Below are 22,611 nucleotides of genomic sequence, written 5' to 3' on the forward strand. Positions count from 1 at the left end.
ACTAAAGGCCATGTTGGGAACAAAAGAGGTCATGATCTGAAGTCAGCCAGGATTGTATGTTCCTCAGGGCCAGGGTCAGGGTCCCCAGAAACAGCTCTTCACTGAGTATTTCGATAATTACATAAAGTGATGAGCTAGAAAGCCCTACACAGAGGCAAATACTATATACATTCCATTATTGTTTGTTTTGTTTTGAGACAGGATCGCCTATTACCCAATCTCGCCTCGAACTCCCAATGTAGCTGGTGATGACCTGGAACTCCTGATTCCCCTGTCTCAGCCTCCTACAAGCTGGGATTACAAGAGTGCTCCACCACACTCTGCTCCTAGATTTCATTATTGCTGTTTCAAAGGGAACGTGAAGAGAAGGTAGCAGTGTCTCTTTGCTGCCGACTGTGTGCCTAGTTCTTTCAATTCGCCTCTTGCCTGTGAGCTGTCCAATGGCTTCTTTTTCTTCCTGTGGATGAAGGAAGGCATTGAGTCAGGGTAGGAAATCCATTTACCTGGTGTGTAAATTCAAGTTCCAAGAGTCCAGAGAGTTTCTGGCCAGAGGTGGGTCACCTCTCTAATGACCACAGGAGGAGACTGACTTCTGTTTCAGGTGTGTAGCCCTGTGGCTACACCAAGCTACTGTTTGTACCAGAGCATATCATACATGTATGACATCATGGGGTCTCACATGCCCTGAGATCCAAGCTAGGAGCAGCACCCCAAAACCCTGTGAGGTCAGCCTGGTCTATATAGTGACTCTGTTTAAAAACAAAACAAAACAGGGCAGAGGACTCAGTGAGAGGAGGAGACACTTTGCAGAGAGAGGGACTAGTGTGCAAGATTCTTGAGGCAGAAAATGGCTTGGCAGGTGTCAAGAACACCAGAAGGCATGGGCAGTGGGGGCTTGGGAGGTGAAAGAGACAGCAGCATGGTGGGTGAGAAAGGCCAGCAGGCCATCCTCACCAGGACTGCGGGCCACAGGAGGAGACTGACTTCTGTTTCAGGTACAACCCTGTGGCTACAGCAGGCTGCTGTTTGTACCAGAGCATATCATACATGTATGACATCATGGGGTTTCACATGCCCTGAGATCCAAGCTAGGAGCAGTACCCCAGAACCCTCTGTCTTAGGCCATCAATGTGTAAAAGAGACATGAGTCCGTGCTCAGTAGTGACATGTGCCGTCATCCCAGAAGGCAGAATCAGGAGCATCATGAGTTCAAGCCCGGCCTCAGCTGGGACCCTGTCTTAATCAAAGGAAGGTGAGGGTCAGTGACATGGTTCAGTAGGTAAAGATGCTTGCTGCCAAGCCCGATGACCTGAGTTTGAACCTTAGAACTTACAGTAGAAAGAGGGAATCGACCTCCACATTCATGCTGTAACACCCAAACACAGTAAATTAACATGTAATTTTTATTTGTTTATTACTTTTTTTTTTTTTTTGTTTTTTCGAGACAGGGTTTCTCTGTGTAGCCCGGGCTGTCCTGGAACTCACTTTGTAGACCAGGCTGGCCTCGAACTCAGAAATCCACCTGCCTCTGCCTCCCGAGTGCTGGGATTAAAGGCGTGCGCCACCACGCCCGGCTTGTTTATTACTTTTAAATGTTAAGTTATATGTATGCCAGGTGTGGCGGTACATGTCTTTAGTCCCAGCACTCAGGAGGCAGAAACGCAAGGACCTAGATGAGTTTGAAAACAGCCTGGCCGGGCGTGGTGGCACACGCCTTTAATCCCAGCACTTGGGAGGCAGAGGCAGGCGGATTTCTGAGTTCGAGGCCAGCCTGGTCTACAAAGTGAGTTCCAGGACAGCCAGGGCTATACAGAGAAACCCTGTCTCGAAAAACCAAAAAAAAAAAAAAAAAAAAAGAAAAAAGCCTGGTCTACATAGTGAGTTCCAGGCCATTTAGGGCTACATATTAAGATTACACACACACACACACACACACACACACACACACACACACCAGGTACACACACACACAGAGATTAGAAAAAAATGTTTTTCAAGACAGGCTTTCTCTATGCAGCCCTGGCTGTCCTGGAACTCACTCTGTAGACCAGGCTGGCCTCAAACTCAGAAATCCTCCTGCCACTCCCTCCGGAGTGCTGGGATTAAAGGCTTTCACCACCACCGCCCAGCTACATAAAATAACTTTAAAAATTAAAAACGAAAATCGGTTCAGTCTTGCCAAAGTTATAAGTAGCCTTGAGGGTTAGTTAAATGGGAAATGACACCAAATGTCCATGGCCCAATCCCTAGCTCCAAGACAGAACTAACGCCACTTCTTTTCTTTTTCAGGTCCAGAAAATGATGGTGCCCCCTATAGGTGAGGGGGAAGTTGCAACCTCCCTTTGGTTTTCTGGACCAAGCTTGTCTGTCTGCTCTCCACAGGACTCTCAGCCTTTTGGTATTGGCTCTCCGTGAGATTCTCAACTTCTCTCCCAGACTCCAGATCCTCCTGGAGGCCTAGTCAGGTGTCTTCCCAGCCCGCTGTTCTGGTCACTGTGTCCAGAACAGGTGCCCTGCCGTCCCCTCCCGAAGGGCAACACCCAGCCTCTCCTAATACCCGACTTATCTTCCTGCCAGACTGCGCGGGCAGGGAGGGGACCTGTCCCTTGTTCCCGGAAGATCGCCCACGCCTGGCACTGTGCCGAGAGCCTGGGTGAGAGCGTCATAAATATCTCCTGAATGATTCATTCATTCCTTGGAAGAGAAAGTATGACCCTTAAGAGGTTAAAAAAGAAAGTCAGGTGTGGTGGCACATGCCTTTAGTCCCAGCAATTGGGAGACAGGGGCTGGTATATCTCTGTGAGTTTGAGCGAGGCCAGCCTGATCTACTTAGTGATTGTCAGGACAGCCAGGGCTATAAAGTGATTCATTCTCCCATTCTCCCTCTCTCCCTCTCTCTAAAAAAAAAAAAAAAAAAAAAAAAAATGGAGTGACCGCCGATGAGGTCATTGCAGAGATTACAAGAGATGATTTCGGTAAGTGACCTGGACTGGTATAGCGTACAATCACAACTCAATCATGGAAGGAAATATCAGCCATTCAGAGAAGGGAATACTGCTGGCTGCGCTGCTCGCTGGTCTGATTTTGTGAGTGTGTGTGTGTGTGTGTATGTGTGTGTGTGACTCTCTTGAGTCCCTTTTACAGATAAAGAAACTGAGGCCTAGAAGGAGAACAACATAAAGGGAGTAGGGTGCGCCCCTGGTGAGCACAGGGTTCCCTACCCCACACATCCACAAGCCTGCGATCCCAGGGTCCAACTTGGCTGCCCCACCCCACCCCCTAGGACCCTCCCGCGCTTGGGGATCTCCGACCAGATCCTCGCAGCGCCGCTCGGCTCCTTGGAGTAGAGAGAGCGCTCGGGGTTGTCACTTTAAATTCAAGAAGGAGCAGGCGAGCGGGCGGGCGAGCGCGAGGGAGCGCGCGGCGGGCTCCTGGGAGCGTGCCCGGACTGCGGCGCTGCTCCATTCGGCCGCCGGGCCCCGCGGAGCCCCCATCGGTGAGGCGAGGCTCCAGCAGGAGACGAGCGCCCCGCTACACTGCAGGGGTGGCGTAGCAGTGGGCGGCCGGGCGCCTGTGAGAGCCAACTGCGGGAGGCCAGCGTGGGAGCAGAGGTAGAACCAGGAGTCGGACCCGCGTCCCCTCTGGAACCCGGGGTGAGTAGGCACCCTGGCCCACACACACAGCGCGGCAGGCACAAGCACCCTGGGCATGGACGGACGGACGCACTCAGTCCCTCTTCTTACGCCCGAAACCCGGGGCCCCTCACACTCCGTGCGTCTGCACCCCCGCGCTGCGCTGGCACACCAACGCGGGGCACAGAGCACGCCCGGCGCCCTTCCCGGGCCCAGCCACTCCGCGCACTGCGCATCGCCTGGCGCCAGCTCGCCCGGCCCCCATGTGCACACACGCGGTTCACCCGGCTGTTTACACACCTCCCCTGAGCTCGCACACCGCACACACCCCTCACCTTCACACTCAACACTTTGGCTGTCCTAACTGCCCCTGACCTGGCCTTACATCCCGTTGGGGGTCCCTGGCCAGTCCCCCCCTCCCAAAATTCCAGTGTGGTGTGAGGGTATGAGGATCTGCATCGTAGGGGGCGCGTCGCATCTCTTCTCCAGGAGGCCTACGGGAAGAACCTAAGGGTTCCTTGAGCTTCACTCGAAGCTGTGTATAGACCGGAGCTGAACATGGGGGCAGTAAACGGCATTGTAGATGAAGGAGCCCTGAGCCTTTCTCTTTGGTGGGCATGGTGCTGCTAAGAGACTGTCTCGCCGGATGGGGACAAATCCGTTGAGAAGGACCTGGGAAACAAGCACCTGAGCTGTCTAGCCAGGGTGCCGAGTTTGCAGAGCCTCAGTAGTCCTTAGAAACTAAGAAAGACGATCTGAGGCTCTGCAAGGGAAGGAAACCCACCTAGGTGTTAACAATGCACCCAGTAAGGCCAGGACGATTACAATTATACCCTCACCTCACCTCACCCCACCCCACCCCCAATCCCAACCCCAACCCCCATTTCCGTCCTCTCTGAGCAATGTGAAATCTTTCTCAAGCGGCCCAGAAGAGTGGGAGCTCCCAGCCTGGGGTCCAAACCTGGCTTCATCCTACTAAGTGCTTGCTAGTGACTTGGGTGGGGCAAGTCACTTTTCACACCTTGAAGGGCTGGAGTCTCAGCTGCTAGGCCACCCCTCCCTACATTTTCAGGGCTGACAGGGAACCCTGGAATCTCTGGGGGCATTTCCTGAGCACAAGGCAAGTCCCTGGTACTATGCTGGCACACAGTAGGTGCCCAGTGTCAGCTGTCACCCACCCCCAGCCAGTCTGCACTGTGGTTCCTGCGGGTGTCTGGGGGATGGCACCAGGATGTGGTTATCCATCCGGAAAGTGTTGTGGGGGAGAGATGCTCTTACTCACTTGCAAAGCTTTGTCAAGCCTAAAGGTCCCTGAAGAAACTCACAGCCTAGAAGACAGAAGCTCCCCCGAAGGCTCTTCCCCATCCTTATTACCTGCCGATGCCAAGGTAGAGAGAAAGGGAGTCACCACCTTGCTGGGCATGCAGGGATACTGAGCAAGGAACAGCGGGTAAAGTGCAGAGAAGGGACTTGGCTCAGGGTCCCTGGTTCTACACACAGAATTCCTTGAAAGTCATTTCTCTGACAAGCTCAGGAGGTGCGGGAGCCGCTGCCATGGTCCGATTCCAGCACAGTGCTTCCAACCTTCCCAGTGACCCGCGGGGCCTGGTCAGCAGTCAGCATGGTGGCCCAGAGCCACCATCTTTCACTGATATGAAGCCCAGAGTTTCCATGTTGGGATGTGTGTGGCCCCCATCTTCCTCATCTATGAAATGGGGATCCAGTAATTTATTCAGTCACCAGGTCTGGTGGGCACCAATTATGCATGAGGCTTGTAGTTCAGCACTCAGCACATATGGAGGTAGTGCTGGGGAGGGAGGGAGGGAGGGGGATCCTATTAAGCACAACTGTGAAGCAGGGGCTGTTCCTCAATGAACACTGCTCCATGCAGTGTAGACCCTGGGGCTGACTGTAGGCTGGGATAAAGAGGGATGCTTAAGGGGGAAGATGCACAGTTTGAGCTCAGACGAAGACCTGGAGCAACCCCAGCTGGCCCCTGCTGTGTATCAAAAGTGCCAGCTCTGGCCACTGGCTGCCCTGGCCTTCAAATGCCTTGTCAGCATCCTAGCCCTAGCCAAAGTTGCAACCTCTGGACGGCCGATAGGAACTCACTGGTGTTGCCTGGGGAGAGATGGAGCCAAGGGTCTCTCAGGTCGTGAATAAAGCCATTAACAAGGGCATATGCTGCAGGCAGACCTGGGATATTGTCAGCTCCCTATGTGGTGGCTGGGCAACTTTGGGCCCATTTACTACCTTCTCTGAGCCTCTCTGCCTTCACCAAGTGAGGATTATAACACGAGTTGCCCCAGTGTATCTTTGGGGGGATGGGGAAGGAAGTTCTGGGTAGGTGTGTGCGGCTGCTAAGGCAGGAGCACTAATGTTAGCTTTGGGCAGGTCATTTGACCTCTCTGAGCATACCCCAAGTCTGTTTATAAATAGGGAATTTCTAGCAGGCCTCAGGTTACGGGAGTGAATGGTGCGATAGCAGAGGCCAGGTCTGACCCCAGGAGCATGAGACTACATGTGTTACATTGTCAGAACATCTCCTCCCTTCTTCCTTTCCAGTCCTGGGGATAGAACCCAGGACCTCACACACACTAGACACGCACTCTACCACTCACCCACACACCTCACACCCCCTTTTTTCCCTGAATTTCATTTTTAAATGAAAATTTCTCAGTCAAAAAAAATTATTTGAAGTCCGGTACTCATGGTGCATGCCTTTAATCCCAGCACTAGGGACGTAGAGGCAGGCAGGTCTGAGTTCAAAGCCAGAGTGAGTTCCAGGACAGCCAGAGCTACATAGTGAGACCCTTTCTTGGAAAACATTTTTAAAAAATCAACCATAAACTCACCATATTTGAGGGCTAGGGAGATAGCTTGGTTGGTAAAATGTTCACCACGTACAAATCAGATTGAGTTTAATCTCCAGCTGTCACACAGAAGCCAGCATTGGGGAGGCAGAGACAGGCAGTTCCAAGGGCTGACTTGCCAGATAGCCCATCCTAAGCCCCAGGCCAGTGAAAGACCCTGTCTCAAAAAACAAGGTAGACACCTCCCCAAGGAAGGAAACCTGGGGTTGGCCTCTGACTTCCATACCTACTCAAACCCATGCACACACAATCATGTACACACACATACACAACAGAATTCAGGGCCAAGAGAGATGGCTCAGAAGTGAAGAGCACTGGCTGTTCTTCCAGAGGATCTGGGTTTGATTTGTAGCACTCACATACACTATGGCTCACAACTGCCTATAGCTGTAGTTCCAGAAGATCTGGGTATCAGGCACACACACACACACACACACACACAGAGAGAGAGAGAGAGAGGAGAGAGAGAGAGAGAGAGAGAGAGAGAGAGAGAGAGAGAGAGAGAGAGAACACATACATACATACAGGCAAAATGCACCCCCCACAAAAACACAAAATATAATTCATTTAAATTTAAACAAGAAAAATGTGTTGCAGGTTGACAGAGCTGTTCCCACGATTGTTCTGTGCAGACTGGGAGCCAGGGGTTCTTTCTGTGCGTTAGCCAGGGCAATAACCACAGCAGATGATATTTGCCAAGCCTTCCTATAATACCCTCACATGGTAGACCCGGCCTCTAATCTTCCTGACTCCGCCTCTTGACTGCTAGAAGTGTAGGTGTATGCTATCATGCCCACTTTTACTCAGTGCTGGAAAGTCAAATGTAGGTCTTCATGCATGCTAAGCAAGCACCTTACCGACAGATCTACATGCCAAGCCCAGTCGTAAGCCCCTTTTCATAGACAGTACTACTGAGGCAGAGAGACAGAGACTAAGAAAAGTGTCTAAAGCCATGAGCCAGTGAGGGGCTAATCTGAACTTCAGAGCTAACAGAGCTGACTGCACATCTGGGGTTTGGGCTGATCCCCTGCAGGATCTTGTACATCTTCCTGTTTCCTCCGGCCTGTACTTAGGCAGATGTACCCTGACTTCCAGCTGTTTGTAGCAGGCAGGGCTGGAAGCTCTATCTGGAGAGTGCACTGAGCAGTCACACATACCTTCTCAGATATCATAGTTTCCATGGCAAAATAAAGGAAGTAGATGTTCTTAGGATTGTGGGCTCTGAGCTGGACCAGCCTTGGTTGACCCCAAACCCCACATATACATATATGCCAAAAGCTGGAGCTTGATGCCCGCTGGGTTCTGCTGGTGCTGTGCATGCTGTACCGCACCTCGATTAGCTTTCCCTTGTCGTTGCCAGCCTGTGCCAGAAGAATGAAAAAGAACCCTGCAGGCATTATCGGAACCACAGCAAGGCTGAGGCAGACTGGAATGTGTTTGTTCTCACACTGTGTTTAGTGTGTCCAGTCCGTAGGCTAGGCAAGGCTCAGACTTGTTGTACAGCAAGCCATCTGGAACCCACAGTTCTCAGGCAACTTTCTGGAAACCCATGCCTATCCCCAGTAAGACACAGTGATTAGGGACTCAGAACCAGAGGACCCGATTGAACACTTCTTACCTATGTGGCACGTTAACCCTCAGCACTCTGGACTACAGAGCAAACACGATTCTAATGCCTTGCTAAGAGGGTTAAACAAGGTCAAGTATGTGTAGATGCTTAGAACTGTGTTTGGTGCTTAGATGTGCCCAGCGGGGTTGGCTGTTAATATTATCGAAAGCCCAGGACTCACTCAGGCCAAGATGGGTGAAGCCTTTTTGTCTTAGCACTGCCTCCCATCACCATGACAACTCTTATTTCATCAACGTGGGAGCAACATCAGGAGAACCAGGAACCAGGAGCGGGCTACACACTCTCATCTGCCCTTCTTCACAAGGATATGCACCCTAGGACCTGTGTGCTCAGGACCAGCATCTTGACTCCAAAGCCTCACATGATATAGAGAACCCCCACTCCCAGAATGCCTAAAGTCTCAGCTCCATTCTCTCACTGAGCCCTGATCCCAAAGAAAGCCTGCAGAGGGCTTGGAAGGGTTGGTGAGCCAAAGCCCAATGTGCCTGAGTCATGTGGACATTTTGTGTGTGTGTGAGTTGATAATATTTAATAGTTAACAATCTGGGCATATGGGCTTGTGTTTGTAGTCCCAGCCATTCCAAAGGCTAAATGGGGCCACTTGAGCCTAGCAGTTCAAAGCCAGCCAGGGCAACATAACCAGACCCTGTCTCAGAATTAATGAGTGCTGGGGATGGAGTTCAGTGGTAGTGTGTTTGCCTTGAATGCTTGAAGTCCTGGGTTCAGTTCCTAACAACAAATAAAACTAAGTGTAGTAGCACATACCCGTAACCCCAGAACTTGGGAGGTGAAGGCAGGAGAAGGATAAAGACCTTCTGTTCAAGGTCACTATCGGCTACATATGGAATCTGAGGACAGCCTGGCACATGAGACTATCTCAACAAAAAGATAGTTAATACATTTTAAATTCTTAGTGGATATAATCCTAGCAGTTGTGAGGTAGTGGCAGGAGGGTCCAGAGTTCCGGATAACCCTTGGTTACACCGTGAGTTGGAAGCCAGTACCCTAGACTACAGAGTGAGACTGTCTTAGTAACAAACAAAACAAACGAACAAACAAAACGGGAGGCTGGTGAGATGGCTCACCAGTGAAGGTGCTTGCTGCCAAGCCTGATGATCTGGAGCCTGTGCTGGTGAAGGTATAAAACTGATCCCAGCGAGTTGTCCTTTGACCTTCACATGTGCCCACAGACACAATAATAAACAAACTAATTATTCACCCTTTCTTTTTAAAAGATCTATTTTATTCTTTTATGTGTATGAGTGTATTGCCCACATGTGTGTATGTCTACCACATGCATGTCTGGTGTCCTTGGAGGTCAGAAAGGGGTATTGGGTCCCTTGAAACTAGAGTTTCAGCCACCAAGTAGGTGCTGAGAATAAAGCCAGGTCCTCTGGAAGAGCAGCAAGTGTTCCTAACCACTGAGCTGTCTACCCAGCCCCCATCTGGCTTGTCTTAGAGATGTGTACTCGTTTCTACTGCTGGGATGAAGCACCATGACCTTAGCAACGTGGGGCAGGAAAGGTTGATTTGGCTTTTCCATCATGAATTACAAAGCCAAGGCAGGAACTCAAACAGGGCAGGAACCTGGAGGCAGGAGCTGATGCAGAGGCCACAGAGGATGCTGCTTGCTGGCTTGCACCACATGCCTTGCTCATCCTGCTTTCTAATAGAATACAGGACCACCGGCACAGGGATGGTTCCCCACTCACGATGAGCTAGGCCCTCGCACAACAATCACTAAGAAAATGCTCTACAGACAGATCTTATGACGACATCTTCTCATCAAGGTCCCCTTCTCTCAGATGACTATAGCTTGTGTCAAGTTGACATAAAACTAGACAGCACAAGATGGACGATCCAGACATTCCTAATTAGAATTCCTGCTGGAAAGGGAAGACAGGTGCCCTGAACCAAGGAAGCCCTCTACAAGTCTGACCTCACCCTTCCTTCCCTTGCCTGGGACTTGCAGGCTTGGGGATGGGAGAAGGTGGGGGTGTCTGCACTTAGGAGCTGCAAGGGAAGCGATCAGCAAGGTAATTTAGCCTTCTTTGTCCTTGAGTGAAATGAGTGCAGAGCATTCAAGTCTCCCATTTCAGAACCTCCTCTCCCCACCCACTCAGAATGCAGCCCCAAGCCAGACGAACTTCTTAGCAACAACAATCATAAAACAGAAGTCACCTGAGTCCAGCTCATGCCCTGTACGAGCTCCCAGGTCTTCATCTGGAATCATTTATACCATCCCACTCAGGGAAGGATTAGCGAACACCGGGGAAATTTAGCCCTTTTGATTTCTTCCCCCTCAGCTATATGGAACCCTGAGTTGAGGCTCTGGGTGGTCTGTGCTGATGAGCTGTCTCTGTTCCCAACGGTTACTGGGGCTAGCAAAGAGGCAGGGCTGACAAATACAAACCCCTGCTGGCAACACTGGAGCTTCAGGTAAATACTGGATCATTCGTGACACAAATTGTCTGAAATTGCCCTGCCCGTGGGTGTCCTGTGCTTTACCTAGCAGCCCTAAATGACTTTTAGACTTAAAAAGAGACTTCAGGCTGAGCAGGGGTGGTGCACACCTTTAATCCCAACACTCAGGAGGCAGAGGCAGGTGGATCTCTGTGAGTTTGAGGCTAGCCTGGTCTGCAGAGTGAGTTTTAGAACACCCAGGGCTGCACAGAGAAACCTGTATTGGAAAGAGAGAAAGACTTTAGTCTCCAGGATGACCCAGGAGGCAAGTGTCTGCTATCCAAGCATGAAGACTTGAATCCAGATCCTTGGCACTGACAGAAAAAGCAGGATGTGGCAGTGATTGACAGGAGGGGTGGAATACAGGGGACTGGGGATCCCAAAGACAGGAACAAGACAGCAGGATTGCAGGACGCTATCCTGACATCCCCTATTCTCACAATGTGCTCACAGGGGTTATTGCACACACTTAAAAAGAGGTTTTAGTATCCAGGTGTCATTGTAAGACCAGCATTTGAGAGGTGAATGCAGGAAGATCAGGAGTTCAAAGACAGCCTTGGCTATACAGCAAGTTCAAGGCCAGCCTGAACTACATGAGATCCTTGTTTCAGCCCCATTCCCAAAAGAGCTTACAAGATCATTTTGCTTAAGACAGGATTCCATTATGTAGCCCAGATGGTCCTTAACATGGTAATTTTCCTACCTCAACCTCCCAAGTGCTGGGCTTACAAATATATACAACCATGCCTGCATCTATCCACCATATAAAAAAAAAAAAAAAAACCACGAACAGGAGCACCTTTGGAGCCAGATGTGGTAGTGCATGAGTGTAATTCCCACACACACTTCCATGTCAGCCTGGGTTACATAGTGATACGTTGTCTCAAGAAGTAGGAGAGGCAGAGGCAGTAGGGGAAGAGGAGAGAAGAGGTGAAAGGAGGCAGAGGAACCAGACATTGTGGCGCAGGCCTCTAATCCTAGCACTGTGGAGGCAGAGGCAGGTGGATCTCTGACTTTCAGCCCAGCCAGGTCTACTTAGAGAAACCCGGTCTCAAAAGAAAAGGGAGTGGGGACGAGTAAGAGAGATGGCTCACCTGCTAAAACTTAGGTTCAGTTTCTAGTATCCACCTGACAGCTAGCAATTATCTCTAACTCTAGTTCCAGAGGATCTCACGCCCTCTTCTGGCCTCCTCGGGCACTGCATGTACATGTGGCACAGACATACAGGCAGGCAAAACACCCAGGCACATACATTTTAAGACTTTTTTTTTTTTTTCCAAAGAGAGCCAGAGGGAGAGAGGGAAAGGGGGTGGGGGAGAGAGAGTGACTCACTGTGTATCCCTGGCTGGTCTGGAACTTTATTTGTAGACCAAATTGGCCTTGAACACACAGAGAACGTGTCTCCCCCAGAGTGCTGGGATTAAATGCCACCACATCCACCTCAATAATAAGTTTTAAAAGAAGAGGAAGGGGAGGTGGGGAAGGAGGGATACAGTAGAGGAGCAGCCATTTTGGCTAAGTCCGACTGAGCAGCTGAGTGTGAACTCAAGTGACAGGCACACAGATGTCCCCAAGTTAGGAATATGATGCTTTGAACCCTGCTCATGGCTGACTACTTTCCCTTCCAGTCCCTGTCACTGCGGGGGACATCATGGCCGTGGACGTGACAGAATATCATCTGAGTGGTGAGTCTCCCAGATAAGACCTCCAAGGACCACAGCTGCAGGCAATTTTGTACCAAGCTTGGGATGGGAGGTGCCAGTGGGACTTGAATAACAGCCTCCTTCCTTAGGTCACATAACTATGGGGCATCATCCTGGGACCCATCTGGGGTCTCCTCGTCTTTTCACTACAATGAATTCTTTCTGTTTCATTGTTTTGGTTTGTGCATTTCTATTTGTTTCTTAGGCATGGTCCCAGGTAGCCCAAGGTGGCTTCAAAAAATATTTTTCTGCATTGTGTGTGTCTGCTGTGCATGTTTGCATATGTGTGGACATACATAAGGATATGCCTGTGCATATGTGTGTGTGCATTTGTATGTGTGTGTGTGTGTGCTGTGCATGTATGCATGTGTGCACATACAGAAGGGTTATACCTATGCATATGTGTATATTGCTGTACATGTATGCATATGTGTGGACACGCATAGGAGGTAAACCCCATCATATGTGTGAGTGGACATGTGGTGGCCAAGGCTAGTGACAGGAGTCATCCTTCATAGCTCTTCCATCCTATTTGTCGAAGCAGGCGGTGTCTTTCAGTGAAACCAGAACTTGCTGATTTGGCTCCTCTCAAGCTTGCTCTAGGGACTCCCCACCTCTGTTTTCTGAGGCTAGAATCCCAGGCATTTGCCAAGCCCTACCAGTATTTACATGGGTTCTGAGGATCCAGACTCTCAGCCTCACACGTGCACCCCAAATGCCTTGACCATGGAATCATCCTCCAGCCCCAGAGCCTTGAACTCTCTGTGTAGCCAAGGATGGACTTGAACTCACGATTCACCTGCTTCCACTCTCTAAGTGCTGAGATTACAGACATGCATCCCACCTAGCAACACTTCCCTTGAAGAAATTCCCTGTTTGACACACGGGGTTTCCTGAGAGACTCTTGACCCACGAGTCCCTGAGGATGAGTGTGTGGCATGGAATCCACTCACTTGGGGCACCTCCTGGAGCCTGTCAATGTTCGACAACACTAAACTCACTCACTGTCTGGGACTCACCCTTGCAGCCGTATGTTTCCAATGTTTCTATGCAGCCGTAAACTGGGAGATGGTCTGGACACTCCAGCATATTCCCATAGCCCCCACTGCCAGTGGATGGCATCGTGACTGAAACACAGTTGCCATCTTTCTTCCAGATGCCCCCCTTCCTAGTCACAATGTGAGAGTTGAGCCTTAATGGGGAACGTGACAGTAATAGGTCGGGATGTGAATCTAGATTTCCTAACCCTCTAGTCTAGTGTTCCCTACCTCAACAGCTCTTGCCCTAGTGGGGGTCCCACGGGCCCAGAGCTGAACTTCAGGGTGTGCCACGGAACACCTTTCTCTGTTCCCAACCAGAGAGCCTCACTTTTCATCTTCAGCCCCTCTGGTCTTCACACAGAGAATGTGCCGTGTCCGTGTGACAATGTCACGCAGCTCTCACAGCTCCCAGCCTCTGTCTGTGCCATTCCATACCTGACTACCTTCTTTGCTCTGCCTGGCTAAGTCCTTGTGTCTTGGGTGGAAATCTACAGAGAGTGCTGAGCCAGCCAATCAGGTAGTAGATTCTCCTTTGTCCCTCCATTTCCGAATGTTATGGTTCTCAGGGCTCAAGGGGCCAATGTGTGGGGAGAGCTTAAGCAAAGCCTGGCGAGTAATGACTAGGACTTGGTAAGAGAGCGATTCTTGGGCTGGGTATGATAGCACATGCCTTTAATCCTTGTACTCTAGAAACAGAGGCAGATGGGTCTCTGTGGGATCGAGGCTAGCCTTGTCTACATAGTGAGTTCCAGGACAGCTAGGTCTATAGAGAGACCCTGTCGTGGAAAAAAAAAAGAAAAATAAGATAAGAGCTGTTGTTACAATCCCTCTCCTTCATCATCTCTTTTCTAGTTCTAGTTTAGACCTCACTTCCACTGAAAAGCCCATTGTCCATTTGCCGTTCCATAAAACCAATCAATAAATACATATTTATTGTCATTCCATGTCACCTGCCTGGGGTTTTTTATCCCTTCCCCTTGCTCTGTTCTCCGATTCTGCCAATCAGCATTAGGTATTTAGTCCTCAGCATTCACACCCTCCCGTGCAGGGGTGCCTGGTTCCGCTGTGCCTCTGCATATGCCCATAGTCTGCGTGAGACTGTAGACTTCTCTTCTGGAACTCTAGACAGCCCCTTGCTCCTGCCTGGCCTCCTGTGGCCTAGCTAGCCAGGGACTTTTCCATCTCACCCCCAGTTTGTAGACTCCAAGGACATTCCAGAATCTTAGCATGGCTGGGCCTGGGCCTGGACCCCTCTGTAGATGTGTTGGTTGTGGCTTCAGTTGGCTCCCAAATTCCATTCTATCACAGGAAAAGTCTATAGTAAGTAGGGGGTGGGTCCTTACAGTCCTCTCAATTCTCTATATAACTAAAGATGAATTGAGTTCCTGACATCTTGCCCCCATTTACCAAGAGCTGAGATTCCAAGTGTGTACAACCAAAATAAGCCTGATCTTCAGAGCCCTTGTCCCTCTGCTGTGTGGTTTTTGCATTGAAATCAGATGGCTGTATCATGTTGGGGAGTGATCTTTTTTTTTTTCTTAAAGCTGACAATAGGGGTAATGTCTCCTACCACCCCCGTCCTAATGACCTAAGTTGTCATTTGCAAAAGGCCAGTGATATTCCTGCCTATGACAGAACAGCCAGCCCCCACCAGCTCCCTTAGTGGGACCTTCAGGATGTTCTCAGAGCTCCTCTGTTATAAATAAGCCCGTGTGACTCACACTAGACATAACATGTGTTGGGTTTTTCTTTCCCCTTCAAATAATACATCCTCTGGGGTGGGACCACTGAACGGGGGATGTTTGTCATCGCCATTCCCCCAGAGAGGCTGGTGGCGTGATACTATTCCTTGCAGCCAAGGTACCTGAACCCAGATGCTGCCATGTTTCAGCTCTGTGGCTTTGTTAGTCTTGGTTTTCCTCTCCTGACAGCAGAGAGTGCGCCTGGCTGGAGGAATGCCTGGCTGGAGGTCCTTTGGACTGTTGGATTTTGGGGAGGAGGGGCAATGAGCCCTTCTGGTCCATAGCGTTTTGTTCCCTCCTTCCCAGTGGTCCCAGGAAGGACCACTTCCTTTCTGCTGGCCCACAGCTCCCAACCCCTGCTGCACAGCCTGCCATACTTCCTTTATTTTATTTTTTCTTATGCATATGGGTGTTTTGCCTGTGTGTATGTCCGTACTACTTGTGTGACTATGGTACACACAAAGACCAGAAGAGGGTGTCAGAGCCCCTGGGACAAGAGTCACAGGAGGTTATGAACCACCATGTGAGAGCTCAGACTCAAACCAGCGTCCTCCAGAAGAGCAGCCGGTGTTGGGAGCTGCTGAGCCTCCTGTCTCCAGCCTCCTGTCCTATCTCTCCCTCCTGTTCACATCCCGGCCTTCCTGTACAGCCAGCATGATTTCCAGCATTCTGCCTGGCGTGTCTATGTGCCTGCCTGGCCCCACTCTGACCTCTGTGCTACTTAAGGTCAGGAACTGGACCTGGGGCTCACTCGCTCAGTGCTGGCTCCCCCTGCCCACAGGAGGATGCTGTCATGTCTGACCACACAAGGGTTAGTGATCATCTCCACCCTGCTGTGGGCGTTATTTCTTGTTCCTTTATTTTACTGTATCTATGAGATCTCGGTTTCCATTGGGAGGGACCAATCTCCACCTTGCTGCTGCAAGGGAGCCAAGCCAGGGAAAGACCAGGCATGTCACTGGCTATAACCCTGGTTCTAGCTGGCAACTGGCTGCCAGAGTAGCCACCCAACACTACTTATTTCCAGCTTTGTGGCCTTGGGCAAGTTCTTTAGCTTTCCTGAGCCTCAGTTTCCCCATCTGAGTTGAGTACAGTATAGAACTGGAAATAGTTTTGAGAGTCCTGTCTTCAGTGTCACCTGCCACATGAACCCTCATCGTTTGGTGGCTTCCTCATCGCTTGGTGGCTTCCTCATCGTTTGGTGGCTTCCTCATCGCTTGGTGGCTTCCTCATCGCTTGGTGGCTTCCTCATCGCTTGGTGGCTTCCTCATCGCTTGGTGGCTTCCTCAGGACATCGGAGTCAGGTTCTTGAGCAGAGTGAGGCCGAATCTTTTAGCACATGGAGACCTGTCATGGCTCATACACTGTACAAGGTGAGGATTCACAGGAAGTGGTTGAAGAAGCAAATTGCTCTGTGTGGGAACAGAGAGAGCGGTGAGGACAGCAAAGCCCCGGGCAGCAGAGGAAAAGAGCCTCTGAATTCTCTCAGGCCGAGCACAGCCTGTGGCCACCTCCTGTGGAGCTGGGATAGTGGTTTGAGATTAGAGATAACAAACTCTACATACATAATCGGGGTTTGGTGGCTCACACTTGTAGTAACAACACTCAGGAGGCTGAGACAGGAGGATCACAAGTCTGAGGTCAGCCTGAGCTATATAGTGACACCCTGTCTCAAAACAAAACAAATCAAAACAAAATTCAGCTACTCTACAATGACCTGGGCACAGCATGGCAGGAAAGGCCTAGAATCCTACCTAGCATTGGGGAGGTGGAGACAGGATAATCAGAAGTTCAACCTCAGCTATGTGACAAGCTGTAGGCCAACCTGGGTGGGCGGCCCGAGACCCACTATGAAATTTACCTCTTTAAAATGTACACTGCGCTGGCTTTTAGATTAATGAGCAGCCGATGAATTGTGAGGATATTTTCATCATCCTGGAAAGAACTCAACTGTCCCCATTCACCAAGTCAGAACAGGTTGTTTTTATTGTTGGTTTTAGGTATATATGTGGAGAGTGTATGTGTGTGTGTGTGTGTCTGTGTCTGTGTGTGTGACTGTGTGTCTGTGTGTGTGACTTTGTGTCTGTGTGTGTATGTGACTGTGTGTGTGTGTGTATGTGACTGTGTGTGTATGTGACTGTGTGCCTCTGTGTGTGTGTGTGTCTGCGTCTGTATGTGTGTCTGTGTGTGTGACTGTGTGTCTCTCTGTGTGTGTGACTGTGTGTCTGTGTGTGTATGTGACTGTGTGTGTATGTGACTGTGTGCCTGTGTGTGTGTGTGTCTGTGACTGTATGTGTGTCTGTGTGTGTGTATGTGACTGTGTGCCTCTGTGTGTGTGACTGTGTGTGTGTGTGTGTGTGTGTGTGTGTGTGTGTGTGTGTGTGTAGGCCGGCATTTGAGATTAGGTGTCTTCCTCCATCTGTTGCCCTATCTCTACCTTATCTCTTGAGACTGTCTCTCCTCAGCCTTGCCATTGGCTAGACTGTCTGGCCTGGCTCTGCTCCTGCAGCACAAGGGTTACAAAACATGAGCCAGCACACCTGGCTTTGTGTGGGTGCTGGGGATCTGAACTCAGATCACCGTATTTGTACAGCAGGTTCTTTATCGTTTGTGCCACCATCTCTTCAGCCTCTTAAGCAGTTGTCCCTCAGTATCCTCAGGGACTTCATTCCTGGACCCCAACTAAATACCAAAGTCCACCGATGATTTTCCTCACACATCTTCCTGTGTGCTTTAAGCCGTCTCTAGGTGACTCCTAACACTTAAGGTAATGCCAAGCCTATGTAAATATTTGTCACCCTGCTCTATTAAGGAACTAAAGACCATGGAAAAATAAGTTGGTTTGAAGTGTGGACAGGCACAGCCTGACTGCGCGGTACACAATCCAAGATGAGTTGTGGCCATGTGGGCAGAACCCACAGCACAGAGGCTGCCTGGAGGTAAAGTTACGCAATATGTGGCCTCTGCAACCAGCTTTGAGCAGCCATCAGATGTCCCCAGGGTTCATCCAGTTTCTGTTGTGTTGGTTTTGGTCTCAGTGTGCGGGTGAGGGTGTCACGCTCTGCTTTCACCATTCCCGGGCTGACGGACACTGGATTGTCCTGAGTGCCGCTTACGGCACAGGTGGAGCTGCTTCCTTTTCTTCGCTTTCCTCTTCCTCAGGACGGACGTCTGAGAGATACCTAACCATCCTGCGAGGCTTCCATCTGCCTCCCAGTACAGAGGAGGCAGAAGCAGAGAGCTCAAGAGAGTGTGCTTAACTGAATGTGATAGAATCCCATTCGCATAATCCTAACGCTTGGAAGGCTGAGATAGGAGAATTGCCTAGAATTTAAGGCCATCCTGGGTTACATAGCAAGACTCTATCTTAAAAACAAAGGAAGGAAGGTAGGAAGAGAGAAAAAGAAGTGTGTCTTATTGAGCCCTGAATGTGGAGAACCCCATACCAAGTCTTATAGTAAGAAACATAAAAACAAAAACCTTAATTAAAAATTTTGATTTTCTTTTTAAGGTTTTTATTTACTACATGTTTATTTATTCATTCAGTCAGTCATGGCTGCGCACGTGTGTGCACGCATGTGTGTACAGCACTCTTACGGAAGACCGAGGACAATGTGTGGGAATGGGTCATGTTCTTCTATCATAGGTGAATTAGGGTTCACGCGCAAGTCACCAGTCTTGGTGGCGAGCCCCTTTACTGGATGAGCCATCTTGCTGACTCCCTTCCCCCACCCCCAATAAAAAAGGTGTTTAGTACCTAAGTATCAGTAGGTAGGGTGGTACACTTAGAAGGTAGAAGAAGGACAATAGGAAGAAGCTAAACCATCTCAGCTATATAGCAAGTTTAAGGCCAGCCTGGGCTACATGAAACCCTGTTTAAAAAACAAACAAATAAACAAACAAATAACCAGAAACCATGGGCTTAGGCAGTGCCTCAGTCAGGAAAATGGCAGCCATGTAAGCATGAGGACTTGCGTTTGATCCCTAGCATCTGTGTGTAACCAGGATGGCATGTGACACAAGGATTCCCTGGGGCTTGCTGGCCCGCTAGCACTAGGAAGTCCCAATGAGAGAACCTGTCTCAAGAACGTGGTGAACGGCTTCTGAACAACACTACCTAAGGCTGCTGACCTTTGACCTCCACATGCATGCACACACATGTATGCACACACACATGCATGCACACACTGGTGCATACTCACGTAATAAAAAGAGAGCCAAGCACACAGGACATGTAATTATATAAGTACTAATGGTAACTGACTTTTACCCTGGGTGGAGGGGAGTGTGACCTTCTAATGACAGGCTGTTCTTGTCTTGCAGTCATCAAGAGCCCTCCAGGCTGGGAGGTGGGTGTCTATGCCGCCGGGGCCCTGGCTCTGCTGGGAATTGCTGCTGTGAGTCTATGGAAGCTCTGGACATCGGGGAGCTTCCCCAGCCCCTCCCCGTTCCCTAATTACGACTACAGGTACCTGCAGCAGAAATATGGAGAGGCCTATGTGGAGGCTAAGCTGAAGGTGAGGCTTCCACTCCAGCAGATTCACACCCCACCACCCATTCTGAGGGCCGGCCTCTTGGTTAATATCGCCCTGTGAATGGGGATCCGGCCTCGTTTACACCCCTGCAGATCGTCAACTCCTCATCCTGTGCTTCTTGAGTAAAGGTTGGATGTTAAATAATTGATCACATTTTAAAATACTATCGCTTGGGCTGGTACGAAGGCTCAGTGGGTGAAGGCACTGACCGCCAAGTCTGACGACCTGAGTTTGATCCTGGAGACCCACATGGTGGGAGGGGAAAATCTGGCCCCCGAAAGTTGTCCTCTGATCTCAGATGCACAGACTATAATGTGAGCACCTGTCCACATCCACTCTAAATCAATAAATATAATTTTTAAAAAGTTAGGTGATTTAAAAAAAAGCCAAGTAGTGGTGGCGCATGCCTTTAATCCCAGCACTCAGGAGGAAGAGGCAGGTGGATCTCTGAGTTTGAGGCCAGCCTGGTCTACAGAGTGAGTTCCAGGACAGCCAGGGCTGCACAGAGAAACCCTGTCTCAGAGGGGGAAAAGCTATCATGTGAGCAGAAGGACCCAAATTAGGTTCCCAGCACCTATGTAGGCCAGCTCAGAATCTCCTATAACTCCGGCTCCAGGGCATCTGGTGTCTCCAGCCTCTTGCAGCCTGCTGCATTCACGTGCATATACTCACAGGCAGACATACAAACCTACATGCAATCTTTAAAAAAAAAATTTTTTTTTGAAATAGAATTTTACTATGTAGCCCTGACTGGCCTAGAACTCACTATGTAGACCAGGCTGGCCTCCACTCAGATATACCAGCCTCTGCCTCCTGAGTGCTAGAATCAAGGGTATGTGCCACCATGCCTGGCATTAAAAAATAAATAAAACCCTTGGTGTTAGAGAGGTAGCTCAGCTATTAAGAGCACTAGATGTTCCTAAGGAGGATGCAGGTTTGATCACTAGCACCTCTTGGTGTCTTACAGTTGTCTATAACTCCAGTTTCAGGAGATCTGATAGCTGCTTGGTGTCTTACAGTTGTCTATAACTCCAGTTTCAGGAGATCTGATAGCCGCTTGGTGTCTTACAGTTGTCTATAACTCCAGTTTCAGGAGATCTGATAGCCGCTTGGTGTCTTACAGTTGTCTATAACTCCAGTTTCAGGAGATCTGATAGCCGCTTGGTGTCTTACAGATGTCTATAACTCCAGTTTCAGGAGATCTGATAGTCTTTTCTAGCCTTAGTGGGTAGTAGGCACACATAAGGTACACAGACATACATGCAAGCAAATGACCAGACATATAAATGAATGGTTTCTTTCATTTGAGACAGGTTTTTCTACACAACCCTGGCTGTCCTGGGACTCACTTGGTTGACCAGGCTGTCTTTGAGCTCAGAGATCTACCTGCTTCTGCCTCCTGCTAGGATTAAAGACATGTGCCACCATGCAAGGCTTATATGAATTTTTTTAAATGAAAAGAAAAATCTTAAAAAAAAAAAAAAAACCCGCTGTCACGTGAGACTGGATGTAACAGTGCACACCTGTAATCCTCGACCTTTGGTGGCTAAAGCAGGAATCTCATGAGTCCTAGACAGCCACGGGTTCTAGGCCACACAATAAGTCCTTTCACAGACAACCAGCCTATGGACCTGGGAGATGGCTCAGTGGACAAAGGGACCTGTCACTAAGGCTGATGACCTGAGTTCAGTCCCTGGGGCCCATGGTGGAAAGAGAGAACTGACTCCGCCCACTTGCTGTGGTAACACCCATCCTCTCACACAGAGAGATAAATAAATTCATAAAATATAACAACATTTCTAAGACTATCATGAAAAATACAAATAAAAGAAAAACATTTTCACAAATGCTACCATCCAACTACTAACTATTTATTTATTTAGGGGTTTTTCCCACTGTTTCGTTATGTCTTCCTGGCTGAGCAGCCCTTGTAAACCAGACTGGCCTTGAATTTGTAGTAATCTTACCCCAGCCTCTCCAGTACTGGGGTTACAGTTGTGGGTCACCATGCTCAATATATTTGTATTTTTGACATAAGGTCTCATTGTGAAGCCCTGACTGGCCTGGAATTTACTAGTATTGACTAAGTACTATTATTACTAATATGTTATATGGATATGTTATGTGTAAAACTTTGTCATCATTTACGATGCTGTATTTTTCTTTGTTTTTTGTTAGTCTGAGGTGGGGGGGGCTTCTTTAAGATTTTTTGAAAAAATAAATTGAGATGAGGGTTTTGCCCGCATTTCTGTGTACTGTGGGCTTGCTTGGTGCCTGAGGAGAGCAGAATGGGGCACCAGATCCCCTGGAATGGGAGTTACAAGTGGTTGTGAGTCACTAGATGGGTGTCTGAAAGAGAGAGAGAGAAGCAACATAACTGCTCAATGGGATAATAATAGATATAAATTACATTAACATGGGACTCACTAAACAGACAACACAGTAACAAAGGCACAGGGAGACTGGTGTGGAAGCTCCTGCTTTAAGACGATTGCACACACTCTGAGGATGCCACTCAACATGAACGTTTTCTTATGCTGTATTTGTTTTTTATTTACTTAATTTATGTATATGAGTACACTGTAGCTGTCTGCAAACACACCAAAAGAGGGCATCAGATCCCATTACAGATGGTTGTGAGCCACCATGTGGTTGCTGGGAATTGAACTCAGGACCTCTGGGAGAGCAGTCAGTGCTCTTAACCCCTGAGCCATCTCCCCCACCCTTGTTGAATTTTTTTTAAGAGAGAGGTTTTGTTTTTTGTTTTTTTTTTTTACTTTTATTTATTTATGGGGGGTTAGGCACATGTGTGATCATGCATGTGTGGAGGTCAGAGCACAGTTTGTAGGAGACAGTTCTCTCCTTCCATCGTGTGGTCACTGGGAATCCAACCAAGGTCATTAGAATTGGTGGCAGGAACCCACTCTTGCTGAGTCATTGCTCCCACCCTTGTCTTCTGTCATCTTCCTTGAATCACTAGTGAGTGACGATAT

At 49.2% G+C, this 22,611-nt stretch overlaps 1 protein-coding gene across 3 annotated transcripts in view; it reads left to right on the top strand.

Moving 5' to 3' along the window:
• The first annotated feature begins 3,437 nt into the window (after positions 1-3,437).
• Syt12 (synaptotagmin 12) overlaps positions 3,438-22,611 on the top strand; it is a 30,831-nt gene continuing 11,657 nt past the window's right edge. Inside the window, exons 1-3 of one of the 3 annotated variants that reach the window (XM_021152223.3) lie at positions 3,438-3,653; positions 12,227-12,283; positions 19,407-19,600. In XM_021152223.3, coding sequence (XP_021007882.1) covers positions 12,250-12,283; positions 19,407-19,600 — 228 coding nt within the window. In that variant the 5' untranslated portion in view covers positions 3,438-3,653; positions 12,227-12,249. Of the gene's footprint in view, positions 3,654-12,226; positions 12,284-19,406; positions 19,601-22,611 lie in introns of those variants that run through there. The other 2 variants (XM_029472708.2, XM_029472709.2) reach the window with 2 other exon arrangements.

This window comes from Mus caroli, unplaced genomic scaffold, assembly GCF_978045245.1.
Source record: "Mus caroli unplaced genomic scaffold, Mus_caroli_1 scaffold_20, whole genome shotgun sequence".
Lineage (NCBI taxonomy): Eukaryota > Metazoa > Chordata > Mammalia > Rodentia > Muridae > Mus > Mus caroli.